The sequence below is a fragment of the Telopea speciosissima genome, chromosome 8 (assembly GCF_018873765.1).
Source record: "Telopea speciosissima isolate NSW1024214 ecotype Mountain lineage chromosome 8, Tspe_v1, whole genome shotgun sequence".
Lineage (NCBI taxonomy): Eukaryota > Viridiplantae > Streptophyta > Magnoliopsida > Proteales > Proteaceae > Telopea > Telopea speciosissima.
Genome location: NC_057923.1, coordinates 56,135,275 through 56,157,781, shown reverse-complemented (window position 1 = coordinate 56,157,781; position 22,507 = coordinate 56,135,275). Strand labels below are relative to the sequence as shown.

General features: G+C 38.3%; 1 protein-coding gene and 1 non-coding gene across 3 annotated transcripts in view; both read right to left on the bottom strand.

Annotated features, from left to right (window-relative positions):
* Window positions 1-21,659, bottom strand: part of LOC122638259 (ras-related protein Rab-21-like) — a 46,553-nt gene extending 24,894 nt beyond the window's left edge. The window contains exons 1-6 of one of the 2 annotated variants that reach the window (XM_043831134.1): window positions 21,371-21,659; window positions 13,248-13,384; window positions 12,295-12,355; window positions 12,020-12,182; window positions 1,326-1,414; window positions 600-756 (exon numbers count right to left, since the gene is read on the bottom strand). In XM_043831134.1, coding sequence (XP_043687069.1) covers window positions 641-756; window positions 1,326-1,414; window positions 12,020-12,182; window positions 12,295-12,355; window positions 13,248-13,384; window positions 21,371-21,422 — 618 coding nt within the window. In that variant the 5' untranslated portion in view covers window positions 21,423-21,659 and the 3' untranslated portion in view covers window positions 600-640. Of the gene's footprint in view, window positions 1-599; window positions 757-1,325; window positions 1,415-12,019; window positions 12,186-12,294; window positions 12,356-13,247; window positions 13,385-21,370 lie in introns of both variants that reach the window. The other variant, XM_043831133.1, reaches the window with a different exon arrangement.
* LOC122638424 lies at window positions 19,769-19,909 on the bottom strand. The gene has a single exon (XR_006329426.1). It is a non-coding gene; the product is annotated as a U6atac minor spliceosomal RNA (small nuclear RNA).
* Window positions 21,660-22,507: the final 848 nt, after the last annotated feature.

The window sequence follows — 22,507 nt, the reverse complement described above, 5'->3', positions numbered from 1 at the left end:
AGGTAATGGATTATCTGCAGTTGGATAATCTCATCTCTCATTGATCACTCGAGGAAGTATCGCCTCTCCAGTTAACAGAATCTTGGGTAAACATTATTTCCAAAGGAATAAAACATTCATATGGATTTTTGGGCTCGATAATTTCCTTCCTTTGCCTGACTTTCAAAGCCTTAGTTAATTGCCATAACTAGACCTCAATCAATTTTAATTGGACAAAAATTTAATTGTCTGGATCCAGACCTCGGGCAAATGATCCATGTCAAACCTCGGTTAAATCTGGGTCTGACAGGATCAGAGGGACAGACCAAAGAAATACTCTCTCCCTCACACACACAAACACAAGCTTTTGATAAAATTTGTTATTTTTCACCTCCATGTTCCATCAAGGCCCGCACGCCATCTTTCTGTTGATCCAGTCTGCCAAGACCAACCATGGTTTTGGACCAAGTTCAGAATTTGCTATAGCAAGCAAATTGATGGTTTCAAGCATGGTGCTTATGTTATAAATTAAAAGGGGTATTTGGCAGATTAAACTCTTCAGTGTGTCAACAATTCAAAAGTAACTTTGATTATCCCAAGACTAGGGTAGCTTGTGATACCTTTAAGACCTTCCAATCAGAAGTAGCCTCTGTAGACAGAACTATGAACAGCATTTCTGTGGTTCTTTCTCAGGCTCGTCATCTACAATTACCATCCCTTTCCTCTGCGGAATTGATGAGAAGCCTTCGACGCTGCTTCTCTTTTTCTGGAGCACTCCTACAGGAGAAAGTCATTAAAATCAGCACATCTATGTAGATATGTATGGAGAAGTCCCACACAGGTACCAAGACAGAATATGCACATTGCAGACATACAAAGAACAAGTGCAAGGAAATGTTTTCTACAGTAGCCATTTCCTTTGATAATAGGAGGGTAAAAAGGTCATAATTTAGTTTACAGGTTTTTGTAATCAGACAACCGAAGACTACCTTCTTTTTTGCTAAGGATCAGAAAGAATTGTATTAAAAGGAAAGAAAAATTACAGGAGTACAACTGGGCATACCCAGAGGAAATAAAAATACAAAAAGGGATGGTTGGAACCCATCTTCGGCAATGCCATCAACAGGACCAACCAACCCACAACATTCATTACAAAATCTAAACCTTGAGATTCCCAAGCTATCTCTTCTAATTTCCTCTAAAATATGAGAAGGAAAATCAATAAAATTTGAAGAGCCTGTTTTTGCTGCTTCCTTGGAGAGAAAACTACCTTAAAATAAAACACAATTATAGCTAATCTGGGAGAACATAACTTGAAGATAAAAACTAAGTGGTTTATAACATACGAGTTGCAATATCAAGGAAAACTTCATCAATGCCCGAACCCAATTTGGCGGATGTAACAAAAAGTTTGGCTCCTATTGATGCTGCATAGCTGTATTGAATAACAGTAAAAGTTAATTCAACATAAAACTGGAAATAAGTCATCAATCTATTATATTGTTTTACAAAATGTAAGCAAACATCTACAAATGGGTTGGCTAATCCAAATATCTCTACACAGAATAAACACTAATTCATAATGATATTAAAAAATAGAAATGGCTCCATATTGTAGAATTTCAACCATTAATATAGTGATTAGTTACATTTAATCCGCCCTCTGTCTCCTATATTTTATTACCTAATACCTATAAATAGAGTTATCAAACACTAAGGTATCGCTTAAAAAAAACACTAAGGTGTCAAGCAAGACATTCCACTTGATACCAATCTCACACTTTTCCTTAACAGCCCATTTAAATAACACTTCCATGATGACCCGAATAACCAATTTTTAAAATATCGGCAAAAATTTGCCGAAATTGTCGAAATATTTCAGTTTCACAAGAAACCAAAATGAAATGAATGTTAACATATAAGGTGCAATGTTCAAAATTTAGATAATAATACCAAATTTTGCCCCAAAAAAACTGGTTCCAGCAGGACGTGAATGGCCTAAAAAACGGAAATTTCGAACCTTGCTAATACTACCAATTGTTTGCTAAGTTGGCATTCAAATTAACATATCCACATCACCCATCTCCCATGTGCAAAGCTTGCTAAAACCCATTTTTCCATAGGTCAGTATAAAACTCCAAAAAGATATATTGAAAAGTCTTTGGACAAAACGATATAATGGTAACAAACCAAGGGAAAAAGACAATACATGGCCCACATAGTTGAGGTGAGATCACATTTGTGGATAATCAAGGGCATCCTGTCTATCCATTGGCTCAGTTAAGCCAGATTACCTATCCACCAGAGTCAAAATAGCGTACTGTGAAGGCGAGTGTTGCTTCACAGGTCCAACTAGATGACACTATTGCAAACATAAAATTCTTTAAAAGGAAACAAAAATTAATGAAGAAAAGGAAATTAAAGGATAAGAGTATTCCAATAGATTTTCCTTTTAATTTTTGACTACCGTAGGGGTTTGAAAACTAACATGAAGTACACCTGTATGTTTAATGTAGAAGGGGTTCAACTAAGAACCACCCTACAGTAGGATCATTAATAGTTGCAGCAGATCATTAATAATTGAAGCAAATCAGAATTTGAAGGTAAACACCAAAATAGAAGGTAACAAATACTAGGTAACCCAGCCAGCAGTTTGGTGTCAAACTTGGATCGAGGGACTGAGTAGGTCTTGTGCTCCAAATCTCAGCCTGTTGTGATGGCTTGTTGCTGAGATATGAACTGAAGTCAAAATTAAAAGGTTAAAGCAGATCTCCCAAACCAATGAGTGTTAGGACACCAAACCAGGGGTCGAGTATAGCCCTTGGTTGTGTGATTCAGCCCTCCAAATATCTTCTGGTTCCAGTGCTTGATGGTGGAGTTATTCAAGTCTGAAACTTGCAGCAAGCCTGAGCAGAAACTGGAATCGCAGGGATGCTTGTGGCCTCCTTTATGTTGAACAACAGCAGCAGTTAATATCTCAATTTGGTGGATTGAATCTAATCTTCAATGTGAATATGTGATCTCCAGCACTGGTAGCAGTCACAGGCAGCAGCAGCAACAAAAGGGAATAGAATAGGGCAAGGGAAGAAGATAGGAGAAGAATATAAAAAGGGGGTTAAGGAGATTGGGCTCTCTCAGCCCTTCCAGCCCTTCATCCTCACAATAGGATAATCAAAACTTGCAATAAAGCAATCTAAGCAACTTCATTAATTCGTTGGTAGGGGACCTCTAAGGGCATTACATATTTATGGGCAGCTATGCTTGCCTTACAAGTACGAGAAAATTAGAAACTTGAAAGAAAGGAAACAAACTAAAAATAGAAACTTCTAAATAAAAGCTAAGCCTACTTTCTAAATCTGGAATTAGAAACTAAAGAGCTAAGGTTGCTTAATAGACAACCACAAAATATCCAAGAGAATAATTCTAAAAATAGAAACTAAACTAAACTCCTAATTCCCCCACACACAAACAAAATTGAGCTTCTAATAAAGTCTTCACATGATCTGGTCTTGAGCCCCAAAAGATCTTCTAGTAGCATTCACACCAAGGCAAAATAAGGGGCTGTGACATAGTAAAGTGAACAGTTTTTTGGCCTCTTTTTCTTCATATTTCGATCTACATCAATGTTACTAAAGGAACACTTTATAAATTATGCCCTCCCCACTTTTCCAGGTTGACCTTTAAGAGGTTAAACTTTTAAAACATTTCATGACATCTCATATATTTATGACCTTCTAGAATCTCAAAGACCACAGTTTCAATTCCATATTGGAGACGGAATATTTCCACACCTTTGACTTTGGAATTGCTACCAAAGTTGAGGTGCCAACAAAGGAGGGATCACCTTCAACAGTAAAGCACTTCTATGGCCAATAAATGTGCAATGAAAGAATCAAACTATCACCTATATAAATTCTTTGTATCTAACTTGGGATGAAAACAAATATAAGGGATTCAGCTCCAATATTGGTTTCTATTGAAGGGGAGCCTAGGCATGGTTCGTAGAGCCTCAGGTGCTGGAACCGGAAAGCTAAAGTTTTCTTACTATAAAACTTCGAAACGAAGAATAATAATTGCAGAACAAGAGAGACCCAGAAAGCAGAAATCTATCAACTCAGAAAACATGTTGCGTATACGAGGGACTTGATGCAGTTGCATTGGCATGGTTGGACCAGAACGACCCACTTTGGAGACCCAAGCCGCCAAGCCGAAACGCAACCGGCTCATCTGGATTTTTGGTCAAAAGGGAGCTGGTAGATTACATAGGAGCCATCTTTTATCTTATTTTATTATGGTGGTAGATTACGTAGGAGTTATTAGGTAGTTTCCTTATTTGAGTTATTTCCTAGTTGAGTAGGTTTCCATATTGAGTTTGGTTTCTTTTATTCATATGTAATGTAAGCACATATGATGGAGTTAGTTGAATAGATTTAAAATGAATTAACTCGAGTCTGTTGTTGGCTGCACAAACTTGAACCAGGTCGACTGGCGTTTCTTTCCTCCCTTCCTGGACTGCATTTCTTCTTCTGATTCCTCAAGTTTCCAGATCAGATCTTTTCTTTATTTCTTCTGTTTGCTTACCTTCTTATCTGTCTTTCTCCCTAGTCCCTACTATTCTTTCCTATCCCTTTGAGTTCCATTGAGTTTTTTCCGTAGTATCCTATTTCCAGTGGTACTTGCAGCCCACCATACTTGGATTAAAGTGTTGTCAAGGCGTCGCCTAGGCGTCCAGGCGCCTTGGTCGCCTAGGCGTCCAGGCGCCTTGGTCGCCTAATTGGTGCCGCTTTGATTTCGGCCCCTCTCCAACACCTAGGGTCGCCTAGACGCTGTGACAACTATGCCCATCAATTCATATTGTTCTCCTAGAAATTTCAAAGGGTGTTCATAAAGTAAAAGGTGATTTTAATAGTGAGAGTTTGGAACAGGAACACAACCACTGTGATAGGAACCATCAACCAGGTCTTTGAACAAACCTGAGTTCTGTTTACCACCAGGATAGATTTCAGAGAAATTTTAATTAAATCTTGGCTGCTGGTTGTGGGGTTTGTTGGTTGGATTCAACTTCAAGAGCCCTACTGGTTAGCAACCTTGTTCTGAAATTTTGAGTCAATTGGTGCTATATCGACAAAGATCTTTCACCTGAAAGTAAACCAGGTTTACCGCTGATTTTTGGTTCTTCGAGAGAAAGAAGACGCATACTTTTGTTGTGTAAAACTAAGCCCCCAAATTTTAAGAATTACATGAAAGCCCCTTTCTTTTAAGTTCTGCTTTATTTAACTCCTACCTTCCCTGAAATTATAGATTGGACCTTCTTAAGTTTATTTACCACTCCATCTCTGATTCTGTTTCTTGTCCAAAAGAGGTCTTAACTGCTCTACATATTTACAAAATTTGCCACTGTTCTTCTTAATTGGATCTTAATCACTTTTGTGGGCCCATAGCGATCCCAAAGTTGGGTTTTCGAACACAAGATCGCACCAGGACTTCTTGGGTCCTATTTATAGATGAAATTGAACCCCTTTACTTATTAATTCCCTGTTATATAAAATTAGAAACTAGAAAACAAAGAAGAAACCATGGCTAGACCCCAAACAACCAATGGAAAATGGACTACAAAATTAGAAAATAAGTGACTGTAATGTAGTCCTAGGTAGGAGTAGTCCCACTAGGAACCAGGGTAATAGGATCACCAAACAAGGCTGGCCGATTGGGACAACTTAGGCTAATTAGGGCAGAATTAGGGTTAGGGTTAGGATTTCGAGGCCAAGCATAGTACTAAAACTCGCAAAATTTCGGTCGAGATATCGAATATTTTGAGTATCTCGACCTGTCCGAAACGAAACGCAAGTCCGATATGAAAAAATGCAATATTTCGGAAATTTCGGTCATCTCGTTTCGGAAATTTCGGAAATCTCGGTCATTTTTGGCATTTTACACCCACAGAAAAATACCATATTTCGACGAAATTTCGGTATCTCGGAAATTTAAGTCAGACCGAAACATCAAAACGAAACGAGATTTAGTACTATGTTTCGAGCTAGGGTTTTATTTGGTAATGATGTGCAGGTTTTTAGGAGTCTATTGGTGTAGGTTTGGATTGATTTGGATGAAGTTGGAAATCTAGGGTTTCGGGTTAGAGGCCTTGTAAAAATGGAGTGTTTTTAGGATCTAGGGTTTAGGGGTGGAATTTGGGAAAGGGGTTTATAGGGTATTAATGGGCAGGTCTTCTAGGGGGTCAATATGGTATAAAAATAATAGGGTTTGGGAAGGTTTTAAAATTCTGCAATTCTGGATAGAATTGAGTTGCAGGTTTTGGGTTTAATGGAGTGGAGGAATGGAGGGGATAGAGTGGGAGTTATGAGCTGGATTTTGGATCGAGTGTCAATAATGATGTAAGGGATGTATGCTGAAAGTTTGGTTTGAAACTAATGGACAGATTTGAAGTTATGGAGGAATCCTAGTTAGGGTAGGAGTGAGAAGAAGAAGGTTTAAACAAAGTTCAGATTCAAACTTACTGGATTTGAAGAGATCTTCAATGGCAACAGCTTTGAAGATGAACAATGGGGTCTCCCGATCTACAAGATGCAAGGAGATAAGTAGCAGCCCTCCCGATCTTCACGATGCAAGGAGTCGATTGGAGATCCACCAATCCCTTCACCTTGATATTACTCACAAGGCAACCTTGATATTACTCACAAGGCACACTCACGATGGAGCAAAGGCAGCAACAAAGGCAGCAAGCATAAAGCTGAGTTTTTATTAATAAAATTCGTGTGTAATGCTGGCCTCCCTTACAAACTTATATAGAAGACTCAAAAATAGACTTAGACACTAAAAAGGAATGGCTTAACCCTATCCCTAACCTATTAGGTAACTTAAACTGACTAGGAAACTAGAATACTAAAGGAAATAGACTCAAAACATGGCTGGACTTATAGAGTCCTAATCCAGCCTAACTTACATCACATGACCACTTAAGTTGTCACATGACCACTTAACCAAGTCACATGATCACTTAAATTGAACCAATTGGATGCAACCAATTTGACCCAGTTCAATTAAAAAACATAAAAATAAACTAAGTATTGGGCTAATCTCGTATGCAACCTATATACCCATATTTTAGGCCCATAAAAGTGGCATATTACATTAGAAACCCATGGGATCAAAAACCCAACATGTATATAACCCAACCCTAGGCCTATTTCTAAAGAAATAAGCCAATTTCTATGATGAACCTGCATCAGACTGTTCTAACGGTAAAGACAAGAGCTAACAAAAATTTTCTAGACCCCTTCTAATCCTAAATACAACCTTTTCCTGGACCTTAGTATGCTAAAAATGACCCAACTAGACTTGGTTTGTACCCAAAAGAAGGAAATTGGAAAAAGAACACAGATCTGAAATGTCTGCTGGTACTTCAAGGTACAATTTGAACTTGTTAAATCCTCTTCAAATTGAGCTGGTGACTAGGCAGTGGACTTGGATGGTGAGGCCGAACAAAAAATGGTGGTTGTTTTGCTGATTTGAACTCATAAAAGAGAAAAATAAAAAGAACCCATTCATTTGGCAGAATTTCTGCTCCAAGACTCTTTTTTTTGTGAATAAATATTCATTACCAAAGAGAGGAAAAAAAGGGAAAACCCCAAATTAGGGGGAAAAAGAAAAACATCCTACAATACATAGGGTTAGGCTAGCACACCCCTCTAGGGGGGAGGGGGGAAGTAATGAAGAGGGAAGACCCCAGGATACAACTATATGCTTGTTCCTTGTGGAGTATACAAAAGAAGAGGCGGAGCTAGAAATTTTGGAACAAACTTCAAAAGAAATGGAAACCAAATCTGACGAAAGAATCTTGAGTTGGTAGTCCATCTCCTAAGATTGCGCTCCATCCAAATATGCGAAATAGTAGCTCCGAAAGCTAGCTTTCCAATTCTATCACAAAGAGATTTTCCTGCATAAGTCATGTCAACCCGACAAATGGAGGAAGAGAATGAGCATTCAAAAAATATGTGATCAACACTTTCAGTGCCGTTCCAGGAAAGACAACAAGCTGGGGAAACTTGGATCTGACGATGGATGAGGAATGATTGTGTTGGAAAGCAATATGAAAGAGCACGCCAAACACAGAAGCTATGGCGAGGGATGTGGCCTTTGAACCAAACAATCTTGTGCCAAGGGGAGATAGGCCCCCTAGATGTTATGAGGTTCCAAGTGGATTTGGAGCTGAAAAGACCAGAGGAAGAAGGTGTCCAAGCAACAAAATCATCCAAGCCAGAAGGCCTTCTAAGTTCTAACAATAGAAGGAAGGGCATTCCAGATGAATGCAAGCTGAGGGGATGGAGGGCGAGCCCAACCATCAGAGAGGATGTCCACAACTGAGGAAAACATATAGAAGCCTGCACTGTAGATAGATCTGGAGCTAACTAGAGGGAGAAGGATGCCCATAGGATGCCAGTGGTCGAGCTTTTGGCCTGGTAGAGGCGCCATCATCAATCTTTGAGGAAGCAGCCCCAAGAGCTACATGCCTGAGATAAAGAATATTTTTCCACCCCCAAGAAGCATCTGGGGAAGGAGAGACAGTCCAGATGGAGTCCCTTCGGAGAAGCCCATAATAGATCCAATCAACCCAAATGCTCTTCCGTTTAGAAACCAGCTTCCAGATTAGTTTAAGAATGCCTGCCTTGTTGACTTCTTTGATTGTTCTTAACCCAAGGCCTCCAAGACTTGGTTACCCTGTCTCTTATGTTTTTTTTTTTCTTCTTATTCTTCATATTAACCCTGACTTTTAGCATAACAGCGACCGAAATCTCGCGAAAAATTTTGGTTTTGACCTTGGTCAAAACAAAACTGCATGCGAATCTACAGGCATCATAGTTGTCAAGGCGTCGCCTTGGCATCCAGGCGGAATTCTAGAGGGTAAGCGGTGCTACGCTTAATGTGAGTCACGAAAGGCGGCCGCCTTGGCCAACTAGGAGTCGCCTAGGCGAATAAAGCAACGCCTTAGTACGCTTTGTGGTCAGGGCGGTCGCCTCTCTTGGGTGTGGCTTTTTGCATGCATTATTTTTTTTTCTGTTTATTTATTTTCATTTGGTGGTGTATATTAAGTTACTACACGCTGCTACATGGGATCAAGTTTATAAATAACCTTTGTAAAATCCCTAAAGCTTCTCAAAAGTCAAAACCCTCGACCATTCTTTTTTCTCTGCGAAAACGAAGGCTGTGCGACCATCTTCCGGCAGTATCTCTGCTATTCCGACCTCCGACAACTATTTTCCGGCTTCTAAGGATCAGGTGAAGCTTCCTCCGACCATTCCGGCTCCGGCAAGGTAAGTATATTAGTCCCTAGTCATCTTTTCTTCTACTTCTCTGCTTCTTCTTTTTTGGCTTGGTTAACGCTTGCTGCTGCTTCTTCTTCTACTTCTGTTTTTTTTTTTCTCTCTAAAATGATGCTCTCAGCCTCTCATGCTCCTGCAGCCCTGCTACAGTGCTGCTTCATCATCTTCTTCTTCTACTTCTCTGTTTTTTTCTTTTTTTTGCTTGGTTAACGCCTGCTGCTGCTTCTTCTTCTTCTATCTGTTTTTTTCTTTCTTTAAAACGATACTCTCAACCTCTCATGCTCTTGCAGCCCTGCTGCTTGCCTGCTTCATCATCTTCTTCTTACCCTTCTCTTTGTTTTTTTTTCTTAAGAATAAGTAAACAGCGATCAACGATGCTCATGTTGCTGCTGCTTCTTCTCTACTTCTCTGCTTTATAATGACTAATGATAATGCTGTTGCCTGCTTCTTCTTCTTAAGTTCTTATTCTACAGTCTAATGTCTAATCCTATGTTTATTTTTTTTTCCTTTGTAATGGTGAATTTATACAGCTGCTGCTTGCCTGCTTCTCTACATTTTTTTTTCCTTTCCAAATACATGATGATACTGCTGGCTGCTGCTTCTTCTTCTCTGTTTTATGTTTTTTTTTTCTTTGTAAGGATGAATCGATGATGCTGCTTGCCTAGTTGCTGCATTATTATTTTTAATTCCTATTGGTAATTTGGTATTAACTTATTTGTTTTAATACTTTAATTAATTTATGATGTTTCTGAATTTTGATGTATCATGTATGATTTTTCATTTTGATGACTTGAGGTGGCTTAAATTTAATTTTTAATGATACAAGGTATGATGCATCATGTATTGATGTTAGAAAAGTGTTTGGGGGGGGAGGAATTAACACTAGACCGCCTTACCGCCTAAGCGCTTAGACAGGCCTCCACCGCCTTGCCACCATGACAACTATGACAGGCATAAAATGTTTCGATTGAAACTTGAAAGTTTTGGTTGAAATTTCGAACTATTTTGGCATTTCGGTTTCGTACTGCCGAAACGGTACATTCTCGAAACGGGTAGCTGTTACGACCCATTTCAACATATTTCGACCGGAACCTGCAAATTCGACTCCAACCCCTTGCTTTTGAGTTTTTTGGCCATTCCACTTGCAAATCTTGGTGGAACAACGCGTTGGAGGCTTCTACAACACATCGACAGCAAAGATTTGATGCATTTGAGCCAGATTTCTTGAAGATTCACAGTTTGAAGCATATCCTTTTTCCCTAAAGTTATTTTTTTGCAAAAAAGTTGGGTAAATATGTAGTGGTTAAGCTTCATTTTTTGTTTTTTTAATTGTTAGATATCATAGGCCACGATCTATGACATCACGGCGTCAGATTTAATTTTCTGTTTTCAAATTATTTTTACTTTTTTTTTGGTTTAAAATTGATTTTCTTGCAACAATTTTAGAAAGAAAAAAAAAACAAGGTTAATACTTAGTGGTTGACTTTTCACTAATGGAGTTATAGTTGTAACACTTGTATACATGTATGGTATACTTGTAGTTGTAACTTGTAACATTTTGGCATTTAATAATATCAAATAACTTTTCTCCATTTGTAAATTGCAATTGCATATTTTAGTTGTTTTCATTTATTTTTGTATGTTATAGTATTAAATTATGTGTAGCATAAGCTATATTTGAGATATATACAGCCAAGGTACACCATACACGCCAACCTAGGGTACAAAACCAAACTAACATTTTGAGTGTGTTTTAACAATATAAAGTTTCCATTGTGTTTAGCAATACTTAATTATGAAGCTCTGGGCCAAAATATGGCCATTTGATCACCAAAATGGTCAAATGAAACCGATCACCGAAATGTGTAAAGATTCAACCGAAATTCGGTAGGAAAGGACGTACCCAGTGCACGAGGCTCCCTCCACTGTGGGGTCTGGGGAGGGTCATAATGTACACAGCCTTACCCCTGCTTTCGCAGAGAGGCTGTTTCTAGACTCGAACCCATGACCACTTGGTCTCAATGGAGCAACCTTACCATTGCACCAAGACCCGCCCTCTTCAACCGAAATTCGGTGGCTTCGCAAAATATTTTGGTTTCTTGAACCTTGTGTAACAGCACCTGTGCCCCTGGCTTCCAGTTGAAGAACAACTATGTCCCCCAAATCAGTTCTTCAGCTATCAAAACAATCTAGACTGAATACATGACAGAATCACAAAATCACGGAGAAATAGAGAAAGTAAGAGAATTCACTAACGCTGGGTAGGAGATGCTTGTGGATCCCTCAATTGAGAGGGATGGCTTTATTAGTATAGCAACTGGGAAAGAATTGCACACTTTTGGTCAGATACAAGCCAAGACTGATCCATATTTAGGATCCATCTGGATCTTAGGTTGGATTTGGATATGGATCAAGGAGCATGGATCCAAGCCGGATCATGATCCACAAAATTTGGATCTGGATTGGATTCACATGGATATCACTCACTACATGACCTAAATGATACGGAGATTAGGGCATTATGTATATGCTCCATCTTTAGAAATATCTATTTGAAATTCACCAAGATTGGACCAGTTACATGTTTTCATCTTAGCAATTAGCAAGGCATATATAAAGAATGGATGAACCACCCAAACTAGATTATTCCAAAACATAGATGACACTAATTGTTTCGTAGAAGGCAAAGGAAAACTGCATACCTTTCAGCCTCTTGAATATCAAATTTCTTTGATCTAACCAAATCACTTTTGTTGGCAGAAATAGCCATAGTAATGTTTTTGGGAGCCATTTGTTGAAGTTCTTTCACCCAATTTTTCACCCGAATGAAGGTATCATCGTCCATGATGTCATACACCAAAAGTGCTGCTGCAGCCAATCATTAACATAAAAACTGTTAGTGCAGATTGAAACCTTGAGATGTTGCAATTTCATCCACATCAATGGACCAAACAAAGAACTTGACTGAAATACAGACCATCTGCATCACGATAGTATATTGGACCCAGAGCATGAAACCGTTCTTGTCCTGCTGTATCCTGCCATCATAGAGCATGCAATGCAATATTACATTATTAATTTCTCATAAACAAACCAAAAATCCCGAAAGGGAATGATAGGAAGATGTTCAACAATAAAACTGCAATGTCCTCCAATCTGACTCAAGTCACTTGGCAAGGTATGAGATGGGATGAACTTGAGATATGATTAGTTGATTACCCATAGGTCATAGGACTTTAAAAAGCCAGGCTATGCAAGGGAATTCAGAACTTTACCACTTTGAGTATATTATCCAATGATGCACTCCCATTGATCAACAAATGCTTAGTGATACAATCATTCCAGTTATGGAGAGTAAGAGAGTATAAAACCCACAAGACTAGAAGACACTTCATGAAACATGGAGGTGTAGGGTATTTAACTGAACAACTTTAACCATCATTTTAAAATTAAATTAAAACATCTCTTTTCTTCAATTACATGATATCAGTAATCAGCAGTTGAGGAAATAAGCATGTGGCTAATTATAACACCAACTAATTAATATGTGCACTAAGACACGTATGCAAAACAGTCAATGGATTTTGCCAAGCTGGGAGCGTTTAGACCATTTACCTAATTCCCATTTTAACTCACAAATTGGATCCTAGCAAACCAGTACCAAGTTGATTCCCTTTGGTTCTGTTAAAGTGCGTATCGTGGGGTTGTGTTCCATGGAACAGTGTATTGTGCGATCATGTCTAATAGCCTAGTTTCCCATACTTCGGTTGACACATTTAATAACAGTTTTTTTTCCCCTCTTACTACTTGAAGCCACATTGTTCTTTACAATCATGTCATAATATACAGACAAAGACAGTCCCAAAACTAAAGCTTTAAGACTTGGTCGAGAAACTTGATCGAAAGAAGGAAAAGTATAAGAAAACGCACCCAGATAGCTAGGGTAATAGGCACACCTTCTATAACAAGGCGTTTGGTCAGGTAGGAAGCTTGCACAGTTGCTTCTTGTTTCTCAGAGAATGAATTATTCACGTACCGCACCACAAGTGAAGTTTTTCCAACTCTACCTGCATAAAACCCAGGAAACTTCAAAACCAACAGAGCCACAAGTTATAGAGTAGCAACCAAGAGATCATATGTACTGAAATATTTTAGACTTTGTGAAGGATAAGTCTTGAAGCCACCCTAAAATAAAGCTAAAGGGAAAAAAAAAATTAAGAGATTCAGTTATCAAAAAAAATATCTAAGAGATTCAGCTCCTTGACGCTCACATTCCACAGCACTAAGGCTTACAATTTATTGTTCTTATTTAATTACTTTAAACCATGACTTTCCTTAAGGAGTAATCGTTTACAACAAACATTACATTCAATACTTTTACCACATTTACTACTTTAAAACCCTTTTGGGGCTCAACTTCATTAAATAGTTCCTTCACACAGATGTTAAGGGTTTCAAAGCCACCGATCAGCTTACTCTTTCTGTGGTTCATTTTCAACAATTTGCTGGAATAAACATAACCAATATTCATACACAGTCATGAGTGAAACTTCTTTTTTTTTTTTCTTTTTTCAACACCAAATAAAGAACCTTTATATTGAAAGATTGAGGCCAACATTGACAAAGACTATAAAGATATTAAGATTAAATGAGAACACAACAAAAGAAAATGGAAGAAATGATAAGACTTGGGGGAAAAACAAAGAATTAAAAAAAAGGGGCAAAAAATCACCTATGCACCCAAAAGGGCACCCCAGCAAAAACGTGAACAGCCAGCAAAGCCGAACCAACAACAAAAAGAAAGCTTAATCAAACCTAGAAACTCACCCAAACAACACCCTAAGACCCAACATAAAAAAAAAGGAACATCAGAAATAAACATAAACCCGGGAATAGAAAATCGACCAGAAGGAGAAGCACCACTCACACCTCTACTCAAATGAGACTTCGATCTCCGTCTCACACTTGATGATCTATAAGACAACTTCTATGGAAATAATTTTACTAACCTAGATTTGTCACCAGCTAACATCGCCCCAGCACTCTTTTTCTAGATGAGTATACACCCCTATAGTATAAAGTAATAGTCTCCACTATTACATAACCCTTCTTTTTTCTCTTCCAAAATAAATTCAGATATCTCTTTTTCTCTCACTCAGATTTTTGAGATTCTAGTTTTCAAGGAAAGGCAACTCGACAACCTTTAAATGACACCAACCATGGTAGTAGATAAACTCAGATTTCTGAGATCTTGGTCTTCAAGGAAATACAACTCAACAACCTTTCAAATAAATCATGCAAACATGACAAGTTTTGACCCCAACCGCAAATAATACAAAAATTATCTAAAGTACTAAACTCAAAACCAATCCCAAATAAAAATACTAAACCTAAACACAAACAAGAGAATTTAAATACAAACTATATCATAAACCAGTATCATGGAAGCTCCTCTAAGTTTTTGATCCAGATGGGCCACATCCTCCTTCCAAGTGGCATAATAGAAAGAGTTACTTAGCAAAGAAAAAGAGTTGATCCACTTAAAAAACCTTTTCTTTTATGTATCCAAAGTAACCATTTTCATTATCTCAGCTCATTCCTGAAATGCAGTGTAACACTATTAATGCAATCTGAAAATCCAGATGCAAGCATAATTGTGTCTAGGTAACCCAAGGCGTTGGAGGGGATCCAGACGAAAGGCAACACCAACAAGGTGTCCAAGGAAGCAACTGCATTGACAACTATTGCCCAATGATCAAATCTGTGATCAAGGAAGCAACTGCGTTGTCGATGAAAGAAATCAGATAAATGGAAGGGGAAGGAAAAGAAGTGAGATCGATTGGCTTGGGGAAGAACAGAGGAGAAGAGAATAGAAGAGAAGAAAAGAAATCAGGTTTGGGATACCAATCCCGTATGGACTGCTCAACAATAGTAAACTCTTAAAAAAACTTATATTCTGTACTCAAATCATCTCTAATTGATGGGATGTATTACATATATAAGGACCTTGTAAAATTCCTAAATTGACTCATAAAAGGATTCCTAATCATACTCACACACTAATAAAGTACATAAACTCAAAACAAAACTCTATCTAGCTAACAAGTATTCTAATCCAACTCAAACATTTTAACTACTAATCTCATGTACTAGCTTTATCCTTACTTTATAGGCTTATAAATTAGGCCCATTACAATGAAACCTTAAAAAAAGGGCCCAACCTATAATATAACTATCCAAAGGTTAATTTCAGCTCATCGGACTACCACCAACACCTTATGGGCCTCCCAAGCTTGCACATTAGCCTCCATACAGGATTAATGTCTAATGCAACTGGATCAATTTTCCCCTCCCCCCGTTGATGCAGATTTATCACCAAACTGGGTTTTTTTTCTTAGGAATAAGTCTAGGGTTGGGTTGTACACATGTTGGGCCTTTGATCCCATGGGTTTCCAATGTAATAGGTCACTTTTATGGACCAAAAGTATGGGTAATAGGGTTGCATAAGGGATTAGCTGTTTTAATTCCGTACTTAGTTTTTTTTTATGTAATTAGTGGTTATGTGATCACTTAAGTGATCATGTGACTATTTAATTATTATGTAAGTTGGGCAGTATTAGGACTCTATAAGTCCAGCCATGTTTTGAGTCTATTTCCTTCAGTATTTCAGTTTCCTACTCAGTATAGGTTACCTAATAGGTTAAGAATTGGGTTAGGCCTTTCCTTCTAGTGTAGAAGTCTATTTTTGAGTCTTTTATATGAGGTTGTAAGTGGGGGAGGCAAGTATTGGACACGAAATTTGATATTAATGAAAAGCTTTTTGCTGCTCTTCTTCTCCTTTGAAGATTTGTCTTGTGTTTGATCAAGGCTATTTAATCAGATTGACGCCTTGCGGTGGGAAGCCCCAGTGGTTCGTTTTGCTTACTTTGTTTTCTCCATTACTGTTCTACAATCAAGCTATCTGATCTCAAGGCTCATTCATCATCAACAAGTAAGTTCAAATCCCCAAACCTTGGAACTACAAAAAGATGGAAGGAAATGCTCTTTTCAAAGATGAGAAACTTGAGGAGTACATATGATTTATTACCCCCATCCCTAACCTCATATGATTTTGATGTAGTATCAAGCCTGAAGAAGATCCCTAATGTAGTCCTAGATAGGTAGGAGACCTACTAGGAGCCAAACAACAGGATCAAATAACAAAAGGGGATGCTGGTTCGAATGAACAACACTAGGATTTAGGTCAATTCCTAGGGTTTGGGTTGGATATTGGGAAAGGGGTTTATAGGGTATTAATGGGCAGGTCTAGGGGGTCAATATGGTATAAAAAGGTTAGGATTTGGATGAGTTTTGAAATTCTGTAATTTTGGGCAGAATTGAATTTTAGGGTTTTGGGTTTGGGTTGTAATGGAGCAAGGAGATGAAGGGGTTAGAGTGGGAGTTTGGGGCTGAAATTTGAATCGAGTCTCTCTTAGGGTTTGAGGAAGCCTTGATCAAATTTTTAGCAGATTTTAATGGTTAGATTTGGCTGGGCAGAATTCTCACGAAAATCACCTTGTATGTGACCTTCTAGACGGAAGAAGAATAGTTGCAGAATTTCTTACTTGTTACAGGTCTTCAATGGCAGCAACTTTGAAGATGAACAATGGGGTCTCCCGATCTTCGCAATGCAAGGAGATAAGTAGCAGCCCTCCCGATCTTCACAATGCAAGGAGTCGATTGGAGATCCACCAATCCCTTCCACCTTGAGATCCACAAGGATATACACTCACAAGAGCAGCAGCAATAGCAGCAAGCATAAAGCTAATTTTTATTAATCAAATTCGTGTTTAATATATGGCCCCCTTAGAACCTTATATAAAAGACTCAAAATTAGACTTAGACACTAAAAAGGAATGGCCTAACCTAATCCTTAACCTAACAGCTAACTTAAACTGACTAGGAAACTAAAATAGACTCAAAATAGAGTCCTAATGACTTAAAAACAACTTAAAATACTTAAAATGAAGAAGATTCCCTAGTAGCCAATAGGATATAAGAACCTCTTAGCCAATAGGATCACTTCACTTAAATTAGACCAATTGAACCAATTGGATGCAACCAATTTAAATCGGTTCAATTAAAAACACACAATAAAAACTAAGTATTGGGCTAATCCCGTATGCAACCTATGTACCCCTATTTTAGGCCCAAAAAAGTGGCCTATTACATTAGAAACCCATGGGATCAAAGGCCCAACATGTATGTAACCCAACCCTAGACTTATTTCTAATGAAACAAGCCCTATTTGGTGATGAATCTGCATCAATCCCTCATGCTGTTTTGGTCCACATCAGAACTAGACCAACCCGCAGGGCCAAGAACCAGCCCCAATTAAGCCCAGCCGTGGGTTAAGCTAACCAGGGTGAGTCCCTACGATATTATTGCTGGTGGGACCCATGAAGTCTACTATAAAGAGCCACCAGACCTGAGTTTAATTTTCTTAAAGTGTCTTTTAATATTCCAACGTGTCTTTTCATTTTCCTAGCCTTAGTTAATGAATTGATTTTCTTTTTCTAGGTGCTTTAATTAGCCTTTTCAGTTTTTAAGTTGGGTCTTTTAAGTTTCACTGTAATCTTTATCCAATTATCCCCCTCTCAATCTCATCTCTTCTCCTCTCTCTCACGATACTCCGTCTCATCTTCTCTCTTCATCCAAGATCAGAATCTGATCTTGAAACCTCGTCTTCTCCTTTATCCAATCCCGAATCTCCCAATAAATTAGATCTGATCTCTCTATTACAGATCTGAACCTTCCGCCTGCGTCAGACTTAGTTCCCATTGTTCTCTTGGTTCCCTCATATGATTTCTTGTTTATTAGGGTGTTTTCCCTGACCTAATATTTTTTTCATAGTTTTAAAACCTAAACTGAACCTATCCTTTGGTAAAGGTCCTGTTTTGGTTCCTAGTTTGAGCAATTCAAATCTAGGACTACATTACCAGTGCTGAGAAAAACTCTCTCTCGAGTTTTGTAGAAGGGAAGAAATAGAAGAGCTAGGGAGAATGTCTCATGCTCTGCACCAATATCAAAAATCAAGTTCAAAAGAGAAACATTGATGGCGTATCCTCATCTTAAAATGCATGGGAAATAACAAACTCAATACGTAGAACATCCATCACTACAATAGAGTTTATTGTTGCTTCACCCATATTAATCATCTCGTCCCCCTTTACCATTACTTCTTGTCCCACATCAGAGCGGTCTTCCTCTTGTGTGGACCCCTTCAGCTCTTCCTATGGTTGCATAGCTGGTGTTGCCTCCTTCGACTCTGAGCATATTTTGTCAGCCAATACTTTCAAAACAATGTCTGTCGTAGATGAAAAGGCTTTAGGATGCACAAATTGCTGTCGCGATCAACTACACCGTTTCGTTTTCCAACCATTGCCGATCAACTTTAATGATGCGTTCGGAAGATTCAAACATCTCACAATAAGCACCATCACAGTAATGAGAAATTGAGAACTTGACAAAGACATCATCTTCAGATTCAATAATTATTTTGTTGGCCTTTGATAACATCTCCACTACAAACCGTGAGATGAAATTGTCACTTTTGCGGTCATCTACGAGTAAAATAGCAGTTTTTCTGTTAGGCAAACAAACTCTGGTCTAGAAAACATAGGTACCCATGGTCAAGTTCGGCTCTGATATGAATTAAAGCAATTTGAAAATCCAGATTATGGATCTCAGATGCAAGCAGGCCCAATGATCAAATCAGTGATTAGATCTGAGATAAAGGAAGCAACTGCGTTGTTAAGGAAAGAAATCAGATCGACGGGAAGGGAGGGAAAAGAGATGAAATCGATCTACTTGGGGGAAAAAGAGAGGAAACATGTTGAAGAACAGAGGAAAAGAAATTAGATTAAAGATACCAATCCCGTATGCACTACTCAACAAACACCAAAACTCTAAAAAAACCCACATTCTTTACTCAAATCATCTTTAATTGATGGGGGTATATTATATATATAAAGATCTTCTAAAAGTCCTAATTGACTCATAAAGGACTCCTAATCATACTCATACACTCAATAAAGTAAAGATACTCAAAACAAAACTCTATCTAGCTATTAAGTATTCTAATCTAACTCAACACTTAACTATTAATCCCGTGTACTAGCTTTATACCCACTTTATAGGTTTATAAATTAGGCCCATTACAATGAAACCCAAAAAAATAACAGGCCCAACCTCTAATATTACTACCCAAAAGTCAATTTCAGCTCATTGGATTGCCAATAGCACCTTATGGGCCTCCTAAGCTTGCGAATAAGCCTCCATACAGGATTAATGTCTAATGCAACTACATCAACTATATTGAAGGGGGATTTTCACCATGCTTATGGAGTAAAATGCTCACAATCAAGACAACACCTACGTAAAATGACTTCAACTTAGATGAGGATGCAAAGATGGATTGGTGAATGCAAATCGAGAGAGGATGGACTCAGATTAATTTAACTGTGTGTTTTAACAGGAAAGTCCAAAGGCTGTCACCTAATCCCCTTCCCTGTAGGCAGGGAGATGCCAACCATCTCTCCTTCAACAAACACATGGGCTCATATTAATTTATTTGCAGGAACTTAGGGGTTGCACCATTTCGTCACAATATAGGGAAAATTTGACTGAGATGGCTCTGTCATGTGCAGTACACAGCAATGACTGCACTTGTGAGGAGCCACATGGTCCAAGTCAAAGGCTCTAGACTGATATTTGGGGGGGGGGGGGGGGGGAGAGCACAAAGAACCAAAACATGTTTAGGTTGAAGCATTAAGAAAAGAATTTTAAAAAAAAGGGCTTCGCAGTCAACAAAAGACATGGCCTAAAAGAGCGGAGTATCAGAACAGAAAATCTTTTGAGTTGAGGTTTATATGTTTTATACGCCTAATTCTTGTCTCTACACTTTGAATCTCTCTATAATATTTCTCGCTTTATTTAATCTTTATCTGAGGGAGCATCAAGCCTAATGTTATCACATTTTTGAAACACTATTGCTCACCATATACAATAAAGAAGTTACTCTTTTCCAATTATCACAGCTCCTCTCTCTCACTAGAAATTTTGATGCTCAAAAACAATTTAGACTTTTCTTGTTACCATTTGTTTTATGAATGTTGCTTGTTAATTTAGTTTCACAAAAAGCCATGCATAACTTTTGAAACATATTACAGATAGCTTGGGTTTTCTACATGACAAAGCCATAGTGACATCATCTTCCACATTTGGAGTTGAAAGATCTACAAAAAGTCCCACCAAGGTGAGCTAGAAATCAAGCCAGTACCACTTGGAGCAATTGGTTTGGTTGTACAGGCAATGGCAATAATAGAGTCGAGGGAAAGATGTTAAGAACTTTTAACGCTTTCAGAGTCTTGATGGGTTAATAAACCTACTCGGCAACTGCTAAAACATGGAGTACCCAGAGGTTTTAAGCAGTCCTATGGACCCAACTTCCATTCTGCTTACGAATTTAACTTCCGTTATGAACCTTTAAGTTTAATTACGATGCTCTCTCTCTCTCTCTCTCTCTCTCTCTCTCTCTCTCTCTTCTCTCTTTTTTATAATTTGAATTCCAGAGCAATGGAAAAGGATGAAGGCACCGAACCTGTCAACCGGTAGAACTGTAAAAGTCAATGAAGATTTTTTTTTTATAGTTCAATGAAGATCGTTCTATACTACTCTTTTGAGTATAGCATATCCCCGAGAAAACTGTTCAATCAGATTAAATTGCAGGAAAACAATAAACAAAAGTGGATTTACATATGAAAAATATCTAACTTGACCATAAACTGACGCGATTATTTATGAATTAAAATAAATATATCGGTGAGCTCAAGCAGCAGCCACAAAGCTTAACAGATGAGAGGAGATCAAACCCTAGCCCATAAACATCGGGATCCTAAATACTTCGAAGCAGGAGTCTTAAACGCAAACCAACCTCAGACAATACATGCATTTCAATTTAACAATAAATGCTAGAAGAGGTACAGAAAAATCGAGTTGTGATTTTGAATTACCGTCGCCGAGAAGAACGAGCTTGAACGACAAACCAGATGGCTTGGAATTCATTCTCGGATTTATCAGCTGTAAGAACTGATCTGATTTCAACGATGAAGAACAATGGAAAGAAATCTAATGAGCATCACTGATCTCAGAATGGATTGCTGAAATATCTTTCTTCTCACGCCAAAACGGAAAACGCAAAGAGAGAAATCAGAGTTCGAATGCAGAAATGCTGAAAATTCAACTGCAGAGGACAATGGCTAATACATAGAAGATCGGAGTTTAATCCCTTTTGTAATATTCCAAAATAAAGTTTAAAAATGAAAAAATACTTACGTGGGAGAGTCGTCGGACGGGTTTGCTTACTTTGCTATTAGGTAACCACCAAACGGACAACCTTCTATTCTACCAAACCAAAAAACAAAAACGGACCACCTTCTGATTAACCCCACGGAATATTTCAGGTGGCAGCTTAGTTGGCAGTATAAAATATTCCACGTGTTCACCATCTGTTAACTATTACGATAGCGTTTCAGGTTTTCTCATCTGGAATCTCTTGGCAAGCAACCATGTAACTTAATTGGACGGCTATCCCTTTTTCATCCTCATCATTTCTCTCGCTCCCTTCGCTCCTTCTTCTACATTAAATTTAAGAGAAGGTTCTTTGAACAAGTGGCATAGTAGAGCACCATAGCTCATACCAACGCGGTTTGAGGGAAAGTTCTCCGAGCAAGTGGCATAGTAGAGCTCACACCAATGCGGTAAGGGTGTCAAAACTTAAATCGAACCAGTCAAACCAACTTGATCGATCGGTTGAGTTCGAAACGAATCGCATCCTTACTGGTTCATCTTCGGCTTCTGTTTGTGTCACTATTGGTTTTGGCTCGACTTGGTTCATGCTAAATCAATGGGCCCCTGATTTGCCCGATCAACAGGATTGAACCAAGAATCGAAACCTGAAACCGACAAACCCTGCCTAATCCCTACTGAAAACCAACTCATATCTGGTTTTTCAAATCAAATCAAACCGTGTTGAATCGAATAACACAAACCGAAACCGACCCAAACCAAAGCCAAAATCGAAAAGTTCTTATTGGTTTGGTTTTGATTCCCTTGAAACTCACATCAAAATCAAAAAAATCGAACCACCT